Source organism: Dinoponera quadriceps, unplaced genomic scaffold (assembly GCF_001313825.1).
Source record: "Dinoponera quadriceps isolate SergipeBrazil2010 unplaced genomic scaffold, ASM131382v1 scaffold1249, whole genome shotgun sequence".
In the NCBI taxonomy this organism is placed as follows: domain Eukaryota; kingdom Metazoa; phylum Arthropoda; class Insecta; order Hymenoptera; family Formicidae; genus Dinoponera; species Dinoponera quadriceps.
In genome coordinates this window covers 102,924-121,431 of record NW_014555318.1, presented here as the reverse complement: position 1 = coordinate 121,431, position 18,508 = coordinate 102,924, and the positions used below count along the sequence as shown (strand labels likewise).

Below are 18,508 nucleotides of genomic sequence, written 5' to 3'. Positions count from 1 at the left end.
CTCTCTCTAACACCGTTATTGACATTTACGCCACGATTGAACTAACTTCATTCTCTTTTTGCAATTGCAGATCCCAATCAAGCTGCGAATAACAATCATGTGAACAGCGTGTCGGAAGGTCTCCCCGAATCCGGGACAAAGACGTTCTACGAGAATTTACCCTTCCACGGGATTCAAGCGCCACCTAACAAGGTTAGTATAACAGTCATTGCGGAAGGAATAGCAGCGTTTTGTCAGACCGCATGAGCTAAGCTCGACTTGCAACTTGCATATTAGCGTGATTATCGAAAAGGAAATAATAACGGCAAATGTGTCAGTTGCGATATCAAGTTCAAGTTCATAACGACAATTCGCAACATCAGCTGGCAACCAAGGATCGTATATACAAATAATATTCCAAATTATGGGATACAAGAGAACGTGGGGCATATTTCAGATGTGAAATATTAGAAGAAAAGCACCAAGATCGACATTCCATTTTGTTTCTGAGCTCTAAAACCTTGTTGAAGGTGTAGAAGTAAAATTGATGCGCATAAATGTAAAAGCGTAACTATTTGATTCAATCTTTCACAAAAAACGTTGAAAAACGTGTGTTAAAAAACGTTCCGCTGCTTCTCGGAAAGGCGATACGATTTGGAGAGAAATACATTGAGCGAGATCGAGAGCTAAATGGACACCGATATCCTTTCGGTGCATCTCCAACAGTTAGCACTGAGTTTCGCGAACAGCTCGTCGATTAACGTTGCCTTCTCTCCTCACCAAATACGCTCAAGAGGTGATAGCGAGTGAAATGCGGTGAAAGGCCAAGAGGATAGATATTAGTACGACCCTTCTCTGTTCAACCCCTCCGTTCGAAGACTCTCAGCACTCAGGAGTGCCTCGCTACTTCGACATATGGTTCTCGGCTATTGCTCGTGCTTCACTTTGTAGAAGGTCCAACTCCGCGAAGCCCCTTTCAACCCTTATAATGGCGTTTACTTCGCAGTGACTTTCCGTATAGCCGTCTCGCAATTAAGAGGACCGGTGTCGGGTCCCGATGCTCACGATATTCGTCGACCCTATCGAATTACTGCAGGCTGCATTCGTCATCTCTCTCTCTCTCTCTCGTCGCTTTTCGACCCTTTTCACAAGCTCACCCACCGTCCCATTATACCGCATGTAATCGCGGTTAATTGATTCGCTGAGCAGACGTTTAAATAATTAATTTCTCCATTTCACAACCGACTGCCCTTCCCGGTTTGCGTTTAAGTGATTAAAGCCGGAGTTAAGGGGTGTGTCTTGTACGTGCCGGAAGAGCCGTGAAGTCTTCCGGGATAACAGATTTCACACGGAGCTATCTCCAAATTACGCGTGCGAGGAGTTGCACGCAGAGAGAAATCTCGATAATTGGAACACCGGAGTGGCTCCTTAGCTATCTCGTATATCCGGAGGATGATCCGCATTTTGCGTATGACCCGAGCGAGAGCGCGTTTTTCTTGCGTATCGGAGAATTCACTGCAACGCACCGGTTTTTATAATAAAGCGATTGCTCTGCCTTAGCATTCGATTACATCTTATAGATCTTTACTATGCAAATTCGACCGTCTCAGGCAATTCCACGTCGCATCGCATTCTCCAAGCGTTCCCCGAGCAAGTAAATATATCGTCCTCTTGAATCGCCGAGTATTCCACAAAGGATGTTCTACTTCCTGGCAGTCGGTCCGACTGAATGAACGCTACGGACCCTTTTGTGCTCCGATCTGTCTTGATGCTAATGCGGCCGAATCGATATCGCCTTATCCCGAAAACAATTCCCCACGATATACAACAACAATACTTTGCACTCGTGTAGTTCAATATTTGTGTGTGCGTGTAAAAAATGTTCCGCGTTACAATTTACTGATATTTAAATTGTATTCTATCGTTTATATCGAAACTTATTCGGGAAGCGGAAATCGCATATGGCGATTGACAATTTGCCGTTCATTACTTTTGCACCGACAATGATAAATACACAAATCGCCGCTTGTCGATTTAATCGTAAAGCTGAGATGCGTAATAGTGTCACTTTTGGCAATAATCGTACGAAATCGATGTTGCTGAAATAACATGCCAAATGAAATATCGATCCGTCCGGTACGTCGTCGAAGCGTTTCAATTATTAATCACGTGAAACTTCATAATGGTACTCCGCACGCAGCGAATCAACGGCTGATCAAAACCAGACAAAATTTCCATCAAAATTAGTACACATTATATTCTGAAACGTGTCATATTGACGATCGCATGTGTTCATAATAATTTTTCTCTGACTTTTAAGTCTCGTTAATCGCTTAAATGTAATGATGCGCATAACGGTCTCTGTTGCTTGTTACGTAATTTTACGTCACAACCATGTATCGCGCGATGACGTTTCATTAATTGTCTTACGGACAATTGCAATACCGGTAAATTAAGAGTTTGATAAAATTGCGCGGATAATTTGCCAACGAGAAGTAAACGAAATTATATTAGCTCTTAGTAAGTGGCTGTGCTATTAACTCCTTACGCTCTGCCTCAGATATTTAATTATATTTTTTTTTTACAAACTTCCGGACACTTTTATTAGCTGTAGAAAGTCTCGTAGCCCGATCAATAATGGAAAAAACGAACACCGTTGTGGACAGGTAATTCAATGCTGTGCGAGTGTTACGAGCATTTTTTTGATGAAAATAAATTCACCGCTTGCTTTTCTTTCCTTTTTTTTCTATGACCGTGTTAGTATTAACGTATTCCGACCAAACTAATTATCGCAATAAGTTTCTAATAACTCGTGTGTCTTACAGTGAAGTAACTTTATATTACTACACGAGCGACTTCTGAAATGTTATTCAGATCGCAATCAATTGGTCTGGTTTTGTGCTGATTAACGTACGAATCGTTTGTTCGTGTCACGCGTTCGATGGGAAGTAGAGCCGACATTGCCTACATTCTTAATTTAAGAATCCGATGAGATTCGCCACGTTATCGCAATTCGATATCAGGCGAACGAAGGTGCTGGCGAGGTCGGTTGGTTTGCATTCTATCGAGTTCAGTCCGAAATAACAAAAAATCGAACACACTGGCTTAATCGGCTATTCGTGTACAAATATGACGAAGAAATATTAAATTCGTTTAGAGTCCAATTAAAATATCCTCTAAAACATATGTGCGCTTCCATCATATTCGCTTTGTTTCAGAATTACTTAACTGGCTAATAGAACCCGCAAAAGCAAACAAACAGCCTTAAATAAATATAGGTTCGCAAATTGATCGTTTCCGAAATATCCAACTATTTATTTTGTAAACTACGTTCTTTGTACACGTACGTTTACACATACTGTGGAATGACTGGCATCTGATATTTCGGAGAGTTTAAAGAGTTCACAATTTACACGGACTTATTTTTAATATATCTGCAATTCTTGAATATCTTTCTTCTCCTATACGATTTCACGAAATAAATCTGATTGATTTTTAGAGATATAAAATGAGGGAAAAACTCATATCATTTATTTACATTTATTATTTGCATTTCGATTGCATTTTAATTGCATTTTCGCTCAAAGAAAACACGAAATTAACGTTTTATGATATTAAGTACAACCGAGTTCTCTGTTTTTATTATAAATTAATTTTAGCATTAAAAATACTCCCAAAAACAATCGATATTTTTTATCACGATAATATAATTTTATCAATTAATTAAATTAGTTAAATTAAATCTTTATTTCGAAGATAAACGACTGCACATCTATCAGAAGCGCGGTAGTTTCAGTTTTCGAGCCGCCAAAACCACTAGAAGCCAAGATATCGACTAATATATCGAGCCGCATCCTTGATCAGTTTGATATTGCCGAAATTACGTCAAAATGACACCTGCTAAGTTCCCGTTACACATGGGTGTACGTTTGTAAACGCATTACGAACAAACGCACAAGGTCCTGTCCCCCACTCTCGAGCATATAGCGAACTAACAATCGCTAATGCCGAGCGTCTGCCGAAAATTTAAGGGGGAACTACTCGCGAACGAATCCATGTGAAGACATGAAACCAATCTTCTCGGCGCACAATCGCGCGTACGATTGTGTTATTCCTTTTTCTTTTTTCTTTTTCTTTTTCTGGCGACTACAGTCAAATATCGTGACAAATTTAGGGATTAATTTAACCCTGACAGTAACATGTCAGGCCTACACAGAAAACAATGCTAGATTCAAATAAATAATTACTCCAATATTTCTTAGCTACTTTTTACTTGAATTAAATAAATGTTCTCCTATTTTTATTTTTCTATTATCCGGAAAAAAGTTGGATCTATGGGATCACTGCTATTACCAGCCTGATATCCAATGATTCAACAGAATAACTGGTTTCTTGGCAGTCTACAAAAGCAATGAATAAAAATGGTAATAAATTTAATAATTCATAAGACTTGAAAAATATAGGAAAGCATGATTTTTACAATTTTTCCGTGATGTAGGCTGAGAAATTTATAATGTTATTTCAGCGCCAAGATTGCGGGTGTTACTCTCAAGGTTGAAGGGAATCTCTCTTCATGAATGTGTTTTTCACGCGACAAAACCGCTCTTTATACGTTTATAAAATAAAATATATGTTCGTCATTTCTATTATATATTTGAATATGTATGCAGAGATTTTCAACCAAGAAATTTGGAAAATACCACTAACCAAGAAATTTGAAAAATACCAAAACGAGTTATTATAAACGAGGGAAAACGCACAAAACAATGAGGACGATTGTCTGATAATATAATTACCCAGAATAAGCAATTGAAAAATGACACTATTGAGAAATAGAAACAAGATTATGATGTTCTTAAATTTTTTGAGATATCAGCCATTTCACAATACATGTAATTGTCTGAAGAACGTAATTTACAAAATAAAAATCTAAATATCTCGAAAACAGTTTAAATTTATAATTACGTTAACAGCTTTTTGTTTACTTTCTTTTAATTTTATGAGTTCTATTAGGCAGTCTTCATCTTTCATTCTAAAATATCCTGTAAAAAATGACAACTGTGACAATAATTATTTATTGCTTAGCAGAAAAAGTACGGTAAAAATATATATATAGTTTCCATCTATACAGGGAGTCCCAAACTGTTCTCGGTTCCAGTGATGTGTAAGTAGAATGGGTGAAACTGAGTAGAAAAGTCATACCATTTTGCAAAATTCGCAATAGTTAGTGAGGAATTAATTATTTTGTCTAATGAACGCACGAGAAAAGGTAGATCGGACACTGCATAAAGAAAAATGGCTTATTTCTGAAGATCGCTTAGCAACGATAGGTATCAACTAATAATGAAAGGCATGTTTCTTTCCGGCGCACATTTCTGTGTCGTATGCCGTTCGCTGTTTGCTGCGTTACTCTGCTTCAAGAAATCAGTTAATGTTCATCATAGGAGATCTTCAAAAGCAATTTTTCTTTATGCAGTGTTTTGGTCTACTTTTCCTGTGCGTTAGTTCAGACAAAGTAATCAATTCCCCACTAATTATTGCAAATTTTGCAAAATGGTACTTTTCTGTTTAGTTTTATCCGTTCTACCTGCATATCACGGAAACCGAGAACAGTTTTGGACACCCTGTATATTGGTATAATAAATTTATTATGACTCACATACCGATGAACAATGTACTGTATATTCCTTGCATTTTTAAGAAATGCAGAATATTAGATGCTAGATTTACGCTGACCTAGTTACGCGCTTGATCCTGTATCTATTGCTTTTGAGCGGAACGTAGCAGATTTGCTCTTTATATAAATTATTGGTCGAATTGTTCGCGAGCGGATCGTATTCCTTGCAAATTTTGATCACATCGACCAATTGATATTATTTAACGAGCTACATCTCCTATCTGACATCGTGAACATTCATAAACGCAAAGCTCATTTTGGCAAGCCCGTCGACTGAATAAGCCGCCGAATCGGTTTACCTAATTCGCTAGTATTCACAATCCGAGCGCAATCCGAATCAATCAACGTATAATTCGATGAGAGGCAATAAGCACGGATGCTAGCACGAGGCACTCGATAATTAGGGCTAATGCTCAACGGATGATTGTCCTAACGCACCACCAATACTCTTGGCACGCACTATTTTCCAGGCTGCTGTCTCACTATATTTCAATTAACGGTAATTACCTCGGAAAATCGTGCTGAAAAATGTTCGGCCATTTGTTTCACCGGCGCTCTCATCAATAATGTCAGACGGAATTGCGATTCTGAATTGTTGTGGAAATAAATCAATTTTGCTGAAAACCTTTAGGCTCGATCGATTACTACGCTACTAATATAATATATTAATTTCTTCTAGCGTAGTACAGAAAAAGATTGAAGACAATTATTGTCATCTGATTCCTACTATTAGTTCACCGCGCACCGTCGATCAATCGATGTTCATCTTGTTACAAGTGTATCCGTAATATTGTTAAAATCGCGAACTCGTTATCGAGCGTATAACGTTAGGGTAACTTCCTGCTAGCCGTCACAAGCCTCGTAACTATATCAGTGGTCCTCGTGGAAATGCCAATAGCGACTCAGAAATTGACATAAATTGCCTCCTTATATCCTACGGCGGGTAAGCGCCGTTCCGGGCAATCTGCCGTACGAAGCCGACTTCAGCGTCTCGTTAATTGAGTGATCGCGATCGCCGAAACGTTATTACCCCCGGGTGCATGAGCGTGGTCGTTAGCGGCGCGCAATAATCGAACGTTATTCAGCACTGAATCGACCCTCCACTCACAAGACGAGTGTGTGTATGCGAATGGCCGCTGGCTGCATTTTGTTTTAGTTGGTTACTCCTAAGTTTGCCCAAGTTTCGGCTTTGCATGGCACGTTGCATCATTCCGTCACGACCTCGCCGTGTTCCTCGCGGCCACCGAGCAGAGCTATCAGTCTCTGCGACGGCAGTTCCGGCTACGAGTCGACCAGGAGCCACCTAGGGCCCCACTACAACATCTACAACGTGCCCAGGAGCAATTCGCCGGTGCTTAAGTACAACACCCTGAAACCACGACGGCGCAAGCAGAAGCACTCGCAGCAATTCTACTCGTTACGGCTGTGCCGTCGGCACGAAAACATCCGCAAGAAGTACGAGCTGTACGCGATACCGATTTATAAAACGTGTCCGCATAAGAGCGACAGCACCACCACGATCGCGACGATCGTCAGATCGATGGAGGACGCGCCGTCGTTGACCCGGTCAGCGCCGTCACCGACGCCGCCGGTACCAGCGCCGAGGACGCCTAGAAAAACCGACCCGTCTAAACACACTTACCAAAACGTCCCTCCCCCCGTTTTTCCACCGAAAGACGCTTCGTTGCCTAAGCTTAAGGTTTGTCGACTATTGATGATCTATGATAGGAAGACCCCGCATCTGATTACGCCCGCGGACGTTGTCGCGAGCGAACTTCTCGGCTGCCTCTCGATCGATCCCGCCGCCATCACCGTTCGCTCGTACTGTCGAGTGATCCTTCACTGATCTCAATATCGAGGTCATTGTCTCCGAAAGATCTTCACACCGTGGAAAAGAGCATGGAAAAATATTTCTCCAACCAGTTGGAATCGAGCGTTGTCGAGCGTTAGTTGAATGGAGCACTCTCCGCGAAATTTACGCATCTACGAACGGCGTGTTTGGCAAGAAACGTATCGACATGTAGTCGATAGAATTGAGCAGAAAATGCCTAAAGATATATGTGAGTACACGAGAGACGTGCTTTGGCTTCAATATTTCTGCAAGCTTTAGTTAGCTCGGTACGTACGAGAGGTTCTTTCAATACTGCATTTCATCAGGTATTACAACTGATCAGCGCTCTTCAAAGTCCTAAAATATCGATATTATTTTTTAATTGACGCGAATAGCGAGGCAAAAAATTGAATCAGTTCTGTCTAGGGAACGCGAATTAAGACCATTTCATTTGAATTGGCCCTTACAATGTAATTATGGCGCGATAGAGATTGCCATTATTTATTAATGTCTTAAGGCCATCAATTTTTTTTGTCGTTTTAAGTGTAATATAATTCTTCTAATAATAAGAATATAATAGTGATATTTTTTTAGTAATGTTGAAAGAAAGAAAAACTCTTTTTAGTTATACAATAAGACAAAGAAATAAAACGCTTTATTGCGTTATCAATACCTAAATTAGCGAAATTTCGGATACTGAACAGAGCAACTCATTAAAACAGTCATGTAGCTTAATAAATTGAGTTTATTAATTGATAAAGCAGAACCTGGCAAAATTCAACAACAAGGCAATATATAATTACGTAACGCCAAAGTCACATCGGAAGAGGAAGTTATATGTGTATAGTTAATTTATAATTAACCTTCAAAGAGCATTATTTTATCTAAATTGATTCATTTCCTGGTGGCATTTCAAAACAAAATCTTCTTCGCTATCAGTGTATACATAAGATATATTTGTTATAATTTTAGTAACTTTTACGCGAGAGAGAGAAAGAGAGAGACAGAGAGAAAGAGAGAGGGAGAGAGAAAGAGAAATAGTTTACGTCCATTATTGTATAAAGCTTATTGTAAAAAGCTTGTAGATACCTTGCATACAACGTATATGAAGAAAATATCATAATAAAAATTAGCACAAAATTTTGTAATGCTGAACCATACTGGAATTATGACTGAAATGACGATGTATGTTGTAATCTTTAATGATGTGTACAATGAAATACATCAGTAAAGATTACAACACACATCATCTAACTTATATATAACTTCAGTCATAGTTCCAGTATAGTCCAGCATTATAAAATTTTGTGGCAATTTTTACTACAATATTTTCTCCGTGTACAATCGCTTTTTACACTTAGATCTATATCACGTTTAGCGATTTTAAATCGCGTCAGTCACATAGTCAAGCTAGTCTTTGCGATGAAAGACATTCGTCGAAATAGATTTGCCAACGTATCTGTCACTTCGATCAAACACAATTCGATTACAGACACAATTGCATTTCCTCGAGAGAAGACTGCGATCGATCGCAGCGATATTATGAGCATCGTGGTGGTATTTTGCGGATTTTCGCGATCGAGAACGTGAATTTTCTTTCGCAACTTTTCCGACCGAACTATATCCGTAAGCAGTCGCGCGGCAACGTCCTACGAGCGGGAAGTCAAACCGTTTCCCCTTCAGCACCGAGTAACATTAGCATCGCGCCTACTGCATGAGTACGATTTACGTGTCCGTAATAGATATAAAACAGCAGCTTCGAGCAAGTAGGAGGTAGAGTTGCTGGAAGCCGAGTTATAATCGGAAATCATATTTTCCCTGCTAAGCTGGATCCGGGCATCTATGTAGCGACCGCCCTTGTGCATGTTGGCCGCGCGTCAAGTAAGTTTCCACTGTCACACACGCTTAACCAATGACTCGAGCTCTCGATTGTTTCGAACACGGACAGACCAGGAATATTACTTCGAGCGTCCTTACGATCGTTACACGTAATCCACTTATTTTCTCATTTTCATGTACGACAGGGATGTACAGTGCGAATTTGCGAGAGGGGTATTTTCCCTCCACTTATCGATCTGTAGGACGAACTTTTACACCGTTTCTCCGATCGTCGTTTCAGGTATCAGTATATCGATAAACGTCGTCAACGAGGATTCTTTGAAGCCGTGCAAAGGGGATGTATGAATATTCAAAATATCCATCGCACGAGTAATAGTCCCGTAAATCCTTTACGAGACCTACGAGTCTTAAACTATGAACGCTCTCGGGATAACTACGTTTGAAGGTACATTCTGTGTATCGGTAAATTAATGTCGAGGCAATCGTCCTCGCGGGTCATCGGAAAATCGTTGCACGGGCGGCAATATTTGTCGTAGATCGATGGTACTTTGGGAACGCGCGCGCGCACGCACACACATATATACACACATATGAAACTCAGAATAACACGGCATGACGAAACTACGAAACGCTGGTTTTTCTACGCCGGTTTCAACAATAGATAACACGAGATGCATGCGAGTCAATGATCCGTATTCGTGTTTGCACATTGTATATTCGCGACGTACCACCCTATTGATGGAGCACTTTTGTACCGAGATACACGAAGCAACCTGGCGAAATCTACTCGTCTGGCACTGCGGAATGCGATGTAACCAATCGTGTGCCGACACTCCCGAAACACAGAGAATCGAAGTAATGTCTTGGTCGTCCGATTTACTCACGCACAGAATACGCGTTAACCGGTGGCGCGCCCCGTCGCAACTACTAACCGTGCCTGTTGCAGACCGACAGCCTATACAACTACAAAGAACACTACCAGCAGCAGCATCGGCAGGAGATACAGCAGTACAGCTACCCCTTACCGAGCAACAGTTCGAACCAACTAACACTGCCACTAACGCGCAGCCTCTACCATTCCTCGATAGTTAGTCCCCTGCAGACCTCCTACGCGCACACTAACAACAGCCGGCCGTCCACCCTGATGCACCACGAGGCGACGGAGAACCACCTGCCCGCGGTGCATCGGGATGAAGAGCAGCAGCAACAGCCGAGTTACGGCAACCACGACGCGAGACAGTCGTCGCGTCGGCACACGACAAATCGTCGTAACGAGCGTAACCGGAAGTACCGGAAGCACGAACGAACGTCGGCCGATCGCAAATCAAAGTCGGGCCGAAGAGGGGACGCGCGACGTACCGACGCTTTCGTCGGCTCGCCCGCCTGCGAGACCAGTTTCCACCAGATCGCAGATCTGGGCGTGCCGGAGACGTACGAGATCTCGTATCCGAATTATTACGAAGACGACATCGCGGAGTGTCCAACCGACTATCACAGACCGAACTCGGCGGCGCGTCAGCAGCAGCAATCGTCGCCGCAGCAGCAACAGCAGTCGCAGCAGTCGTGGGAGCGGCAGTCGAATCGCTGCATCTGCAACAACGCGCAATCGGCGGACGCGAGCGACGCGAAAAACCGCAACAAAACGTCGAAGAGGTTGTCGACGAATCTCGGCGACGCCCGATCGCCGTCCGCGCCCACGATAATGCAGTACGCCGAGCTTCACTTCCGGGATGTCGGTCAGGAGATCGATGTCTAAAGGTTAGTGGCCCTGCTGCTGCCGCGGCACGGACGTTCCTCGGAGGAACGCGGCATGGCGATCACAGCTCGCGCGGGTGATCGCATTTTTTTCGAAGAATGCCGTGGCAATTTCTTAGGCCCCGGTGCATACTTCGCCTTAGAGGTAACACCCGCGCGTGCCGAGCACATTCTTTAAGATGTTCCCCTCTACGTACGTCGTGGTGAAAAGGTAGGGCAAATTAAGATTATTTTTCTCACCTTCTTCCACTTCGCTTACTTGGTGAAATGTTTCTTCGTGTCTCTTCCTCTAAACGCTCGCCTCTGGTGTGCCTCTTGGAATTCTTGTTTCGTGCGACCATCGGCTTCCGCGTTGCTTTCGCATTTCTTCATATTTGCACGGTCTTGCGGCTGTTGGGATTTCAATGTTTTCTTTTCCAGTCTTCAACTGACAATTTAAGTTGATTGCGCGCGGCAAATTAACTCGCGCTTAAGGAGCTCGCGAGTGGACGGATTTAATATAGTGCAGAAATTGAGTAATCCGCGCAACGCAATTTTATACGCTCGTAATAACGCCATGTTAATAACTGATATTGCGCAATATCGCTATTATAATATTACCGAAATTCCGAGTGCTCCGTCCTAAAAAAAAAATGTCGCGCTCTTTGATGATGCTCACGCAACGTGATTCGATATTTCGAAAAAAACGGAATCATCGATAACGTTACGTATGAATTTTTGTCCGGGCACGCTTTTTATTTTAATACAATCCCGGCGATTTCTCTTTGATAAACCGCACGTTGTAAATCAATATCGCAATAAAACTTTATGAGAGGAAAAAAAAATCATAATGCTGAGCGACGTAAAACATTACTGCATGCGACATGCGGACAGACAGTCGCCATGTTGCCAGTCCATGACACGGATTGAATATTTTCAATATTTAAAATTCAATTCAAAACATTCAATTCACGGAAGGAAACAGTGTTGTGTGCGTGAAAGTTGACGCCGTTTCGACCAAAAAAAAAACGGATGTAAAAAAAGAACTGGTAGACGCGAAAGGTAAAAATCGATAGCTCGTCAGTTTGAGAAAACCCCGCTGCAGAAAATTGATAAGACGGACAATGCAATCTACAATAGTAGATGTGAGACCACGCATATGTGGCCGATAGCGAACAGACTATCCAATTTGATACGTATAGCTCGCCACAAACATACGGGGTGTCGCGAGCCGAACTCGAGCTAATAACGGTAAACCGATACTCTCTGTCGAGTTTGTCGAGCATCGAATTTTTCAGGATACCCGGTATACGGGCACGCAATAACGTATAGATACGCCTGGCGCGGTTTGTTCCGTCTTATTTCGTTACTGTTACCAGCTATCAGGATAAACCGCAGACTTTTATAGGTAATATCGGATCGATAGCGGTCGTAAATTTTTTATATTAAAAATGGCGTACAGCACGAGAGGAACGGTACAGCAGAGACTGACCATCATCCGGGAAAGTTGATAGAATACGGAACGGCATTGACGATTTATAGTATTATATCTCATTTCTCGCGGCAACTTTGCCTTGCCGACCCTTCGTCAAAATTATTTATATTCCTCAGATTCTTTCGGAGGAACCAGCTACCAATAATTTCATATCGTTCTCTTCCGATGGCATCGAAGCCGAATTGAATTATCATCGGGACGATTTCGCGTTTGCTGTATTATCTTGCATGTCTTTCTGTGTCTCTCTTTCTCTCCCGAACGTGCTCTGCTCGCGCGTGACAACCGACGTGAGAAGCGTAATTGAACGAGAAGAAAGAATTATTGCATGCTTACCATACCAATTGTATCTCAATGTTTGTTCGTAGGAGGGTCAGCAGACAAAGAGCGATACGTACATTTACTAGGACAATTTGGCGTCCGACAGGTTCTGTAGGTACATTGTACAGAGTATGTCACGCTGCTTACACGCATAACGTAAATCGAGATACTACGAGTACAGAATGTTCATACGCAGCGGACGGAAAAATCGAACTCACTTCACTTGTAAAAACACGACAGTGTATTGATTTTCTCAAATTACCGCTACGTTGATTACTACTATTTTCCCATGTTGATTCCGTGTTGACTTCAATTCTTACTTTTGCTGCTTGTAAATATTCTATGTAAAAGAAAAGGAAAGAAATATTCGCTATACATCGTTAGAAGTCCGTATACGAAATGTTCAATTGATATTTTACTATCTGACAGAGATAGCCGATTCGGATAAAAGAATGTTAAAAGCTATCAAGCCGTTTTCAGATATTCAAATTGCTACACTGCTACATTGTGTATCGCATGATATCACGGAATTCGCGTCGCGGAAGAAAAGATGTCCATTTCTCTCATCGATACACAAGTTACTCTATCATATACCGATTACACTATAGTCTGCTACCGCGTCGTCGCTCTTGCCACGTACAACAATAAGGGCTTCAAACACGTTAGATAGCATCGTGTCGCGTATAATAGCCGGAATGACAATCCTCTCAATTCCCGACCACGCATGCCATTTGGAAGGTTTATGGAATGCCCAGCGTGCAGCATGACAACACTCATCACGGCTACACTTAATGTTAACAATTGAAGAGCTGAGAATTATAAGCGGATTATCGACCGGTCGATTTAATAGATAGCTCACTTGTAATTCCATGCCCTTCGATTAAATCCCTGTCCGTCTGTTTAATTAAATCTCGTGTTCTCGCCCGACACGTCGTTGTCCAACTGACAGACATCGATCATGAACGAGAAAGCTTTAGCACCCGGAATAGTACACCAGATCATTTGCTTCGATCGCTTGTACAGCAGGTCTGTTACGAAACTTCCCGAATTGTCCACCATAGAACTATTGTGTGCCTAATCGTCCGCACAGCACGATTAGAGCCCAAACAATACAAAGGTTCGAGAGACGTCTTAACGCTTTATCGCTTAGATTCGATGTAATCAAAATTGCGTTGAATAATTCAGTGCAAATGGAAAATTAATTGCACACGTGCATTTCAATTCAACTATCATTGAAGCACCGATTCTAATCAAAATTTTACAGTGATCATTTGACACAACGACAATTTTTTCCTAGGCGAGACCCGCTTGATCCTATTTTCAAACTAATATGTCGTTGGTAGAAAAATTAAGTGGAAAATTTTACATATATATAAGGAGCACCTGAAAACTAGGGCGTCTTTTAAATATTTGCGTTGTCTGGGATACAAATCATTCACGTCCCGAGGTATTCGTCAGGTTTTTCTGTTTACGCAGCCCTTCAAGCCGGAATTCTCGGATCTCGATTACGCGGACGTGGACTACAAATCGTACGGGCCGATTAACTATAAAGCTGCTAGTATTGCGCTTCTGCAGAAGCAACAACACCAACAGCAGACTCAGCAGCAGCAACAGCAGCGACTTTTGGATAGAAGGCCGCAGATGTACGGTGCTCCGGACGATAACGAGGAACTGCTTTAACCCTTTCCCGTTCATCTTTTCGTTAACATATTTAATAGAGATCCGGATATTTTAGCCTTTTCGGGGAGATGCAATGATAAGATACATTTTGTAAACGAGATAAATCGATAGAAACTCGCTAAAACTCGTTAAATTCAATATTTGCGAGACGTATGTTGCCATAACAAATTTGTAGAATTACAGTTCTCGTATAAAATGAATTTAACGAGTAGCCGTAAGACTCTACGCTACGTTTGTTAACAAATATTTACGAACATGGTTGGCATGCTTATCGAGAAAAGTTGGGAAACGTGAGATTATTTCGTACATGGTACGTGCTAAATCGAAAAGCACCACTAATTAAAAATGGGAAAAATATTTGTTACTTTCTCGAAAAACATTTTCTTCCGTTCAATAATAATCACCGATTAAATGCATGTATTTCGAAGATTTTTAACATTTAGCTACATCGCCTATTCCGAAAGTGATGAGACTCAAACTTTCGAACATCGTATGAAAAAATGCAGAAATAAAAAAAATACTCGTACTTCGTTTAAATTAATCGTATTTAAAAAATTGACCTATTTCATTTTCATAGCGAACGGATTAAAATATATCTTTGTTGTTATGACGGGCATAATACGATATACGATATATTCGACATTTAAAATACCTGTAAATTCCTCACATTACGGGTAATCGAAATGCGTAATAATCATAGTGTCTCTGCGAGTACGTTTACACGATGTCCCATTACTCCTGAAACATCCGGGATAGCATGTCCAGCTAAATATACGCTTAATATATTCTCTTTATATATAACACGATTATTTATGTTACGTTGCTCCCTACGTCCTGTATTTCAGTATCGCTTCGTATACCATAGCTGCGTTGCAAATTAAACTGTCTCAGATAGGATTAGTTCGCTTTGGTTACAAGTTCGAGCGTTTCAGGAAAGGGCCGATAAAATCACTCGTCCTCATCCTTTCGTACCGGCCAAATACGACGATCTACGAACTCGGTGGGATATACGCCAAAATTAAAATTAAAAATAACAAACAGAAAGAGAAACGCGATGCCTGTAAATTTATAAATATCTTTATATGAAAATATTGATACGATGTACATTAATAAGCTATCGAAATGTGTTCTGGGATCAAATTATCGGAATAACGCGCGACTCGGAAAGAGAGCGATAGAGGGAAAATCTTGTTAAATATCGAATTAGAAAAAAAGTGAAACACACATATCGCAGCCAATTAATTATTAATCCCCATTTATCCGTTCCGTGTATTATTGTTATATATATAATTATTAATAACTTCTTCCCCGCCCCTCTTCCCGACGCTAGAGTATGTAATTCTGTTGATATATTACTCTCGGATATCTTCCTACGTGCGTTTGTCAATTTGTAAGACACACAATTGACGGGCAGTTGTTGGTGTACAGATCGATTATACCGAATGCCATAGCTTGATCGCGGACATAGTCCAACGGGTTGAGCTATCGAGAGAGTCTTGTTGTAAATAATGTATCCTTGTAAACGTCATGTAATAACATTCACGTTCACCAGTGAATGATCAGTTACGATAATACGTTTCACCGAACGTTGGTTTAAAAAACCAACTCTTTTCGATCGTTTGTGAAACGTTCGAAAACTTTTACACATACGTAATCACTCGGGGGAAAAGAGAACATATGTACATTAGACGCGCGTTCGATGCTCTGTAATAAAATTACAGTAAAAAAATAAAATTAGAATTTGTAAAAAAAAAACAGTCGCGCTTATTCGGTTCTAATTAACAGTAATTTCTACTGTTTACAGTAACGAGAGAGCAATAGAGAGAGAAACTAGATAGCATGAGGTTCGCGCTTCTATTTGGTGATACGTCTTATCGTATCTTTTTATTCGTCAATGTCCCTCTACGGTCCATTGGATTTCGCGTTTCTTTTGCCGCACCGCGTATCCCGTTCGATTCAATCGCGTTCGTTTGCTACTACCCACAAGTCAGTTCATTGATATACACACCAATGGTCGTACGTTTCTCTGGAGACCTCAGTACATCCTTTCATTTACAGATTCTTTAGCCAATTTAGAATCGATTTTATCGCGGTGAAAAGTTGATTGGGCATCATTCATTTTTACGATTCTCCGATGTCCCACTTTAATCCTCGTCACTAAGTTAAAAATTACGAACCTATCAAAATACAATCCACCCGAAATTCAAAGAAAAAAAGACGACATTTAAAAGAAATTTATGTCACTCGAATTTCGACCATCAGGGATTTTTAATATTTTGCATTAGAAAATTGTGGGGAAAGATAGACGTCCGTCAAATTTCTCCTGTGAAAAAATCGACTTGAAATTTATCGAGAATTTATCGAAAATCTGAATGACTGAAATCCTGCGTGGTAAATCTCGACGCTTCTATACATCACGTTTTTATACAGGGTATATTAAATCAATGACTTCAACTTGTTCGTACAAATATGAACAAAATAATTATTTTTTGGAAACAAATACGAAAATGTGTTCACCGTGTGTATCTTTCATCGGATTTTATTCAATTAAAAAGAAATATGACTTCTTCACCGTCAATATTTTTGAAAATATTAGAGATGCAAAGTTTAATTCCGAAATATCTGCGTGCTTTGAAGCAACGCGTGATGAACGAGGCTTACCTTTGTAAATGAAAATTAGGCTTTGCAAAATTTGAATGGATATTAAATGAACGATGAAACATGAAAATATTATGTCTTTCATTCGATATTCAATTATCACATAAAATATTCATTCAGCTTATTTAGACATCTTACGTATGTTTATAGTGATTTATTGCATCGCCATTGTCGAATATGCAAATAACGCGCAATTGAGTGCACGGTTTATAAAAACAGAAAAAATGAAAATTGACTTAATTTATCCGATATCGGTACAATATTATCAATATTGGCCTGCCAATCTTACAAAAGGCTGTGCTCTTTTAATCGTAGTATTGATTTGGCCCTTTTCATCGAAATACATTGCACGGGGCACTATTTGCTACCGTATTTATTTCACTTAAATAATACAAACAATTGTTAGCATAACGCAAGGCCTGAATTAATTAATTATTAATACTCGTTATTATTCCCGATGCTTCCGTGGAACTGTAAATCCCAAGAGATATTTTAGTCTTGTCGATGTAAAATGTATAAAATTAGTCCACCTTAGCGTAAGATGAGAAGATTTTGAAAGGTTTCGGATCTGATCGAAACGTCGTAAGAATCGCCCGGTCGACGACATATACACCTATTCGAACTAGCCACCTAACGTACGCATAAACTTGTATAAACGTGTCTGTGTAATAATAACTTATGCTGTAAGAGTGTAAAGTGATTTTTCACCATTTTTTATATTTGGGACATCGCCCTGTGAACTGTTGCTCGGTGAATTGAATAGTTTGTAACGCGCACTATATGCACATACGTACGTTATTATGTTAATACCGGATTAGTGCCGCGAATTGCGGCCTCCAAGCGTTCAAGAACTGTAAGACATTAAACTGTATACAATAAGAATCGAATAACCGTTAGAATATGTGTATAGATTTAAAAGGACATTTATGAAGCTCCAAATGATCATTTCTTTGAATTCCATGACAAAATAGCGATCAATCATTTGTAACATATTTATGGAGGCTCTCGTCGAAGACAAATAATTGGGGAATTTATAAAAACAAAAAAAAAGTAACGATAAAACGTTCTTCGAAAAATAAAAAGAAATGCAGTAGACGTATGCGAGGTACTCAATTATACACGGAAGTAATGAGCACGAATCACATATTTTTACAATGAGAATGTACGTTTCTACGTATGACGTTTTCTTCGGACTTCAGCCGTTTCTTTGATACGCGTCGTTGTATACAGAATACTAAAATAATAATAAATGCATTTAAAAGGATTGAAAGAATTAATGAACGAAGAAGTTACATTA

At 40.4% G+C, this 18,508-nt stretch overlaps 1 protein-coding gene across 5 annotated transcripts in view; it reads left to right on the top strand.

Moving 5' to 3' along the window:
• The window catches only part of LOC106743787 (hemicentin-1), a 212,769-nt gene extending 194,508 nt beyond the window's left edge, over positions 1-18,261 (top strand). For 3 of the 5 annotated variants that reach the window (XM_014617978.1, XM_014617975.1, XM_014617976.1), the window contains 4 exons: positions 71-192; positions 6,813-7,355; positions 10,273-11,084; positions 14,350-14,434. In XM_014617978.1, the coding sequence (XP_014473464.1) occupies positions 71-192; positions 6,813-7,355; positions 10,273-11,082 (1,475 nt within the window). In that variant the 3' untranslated portion in view covers positions 11,083-11,084; positions 14,350-14,434. Of the gene's footprint in view, positions 1-70; positions 193-6,812; positions 7,356-9,313; positions 9,369-10,272; positions 11,085-14,349 lie in introns of those variants that run through there. The other 2 variants (XM_014617977.1, XM_014617979.1) reach the window with 2 other exon arrangements.
• Positions 18,262-18,508: the final 247 nt, after the last annotated feature.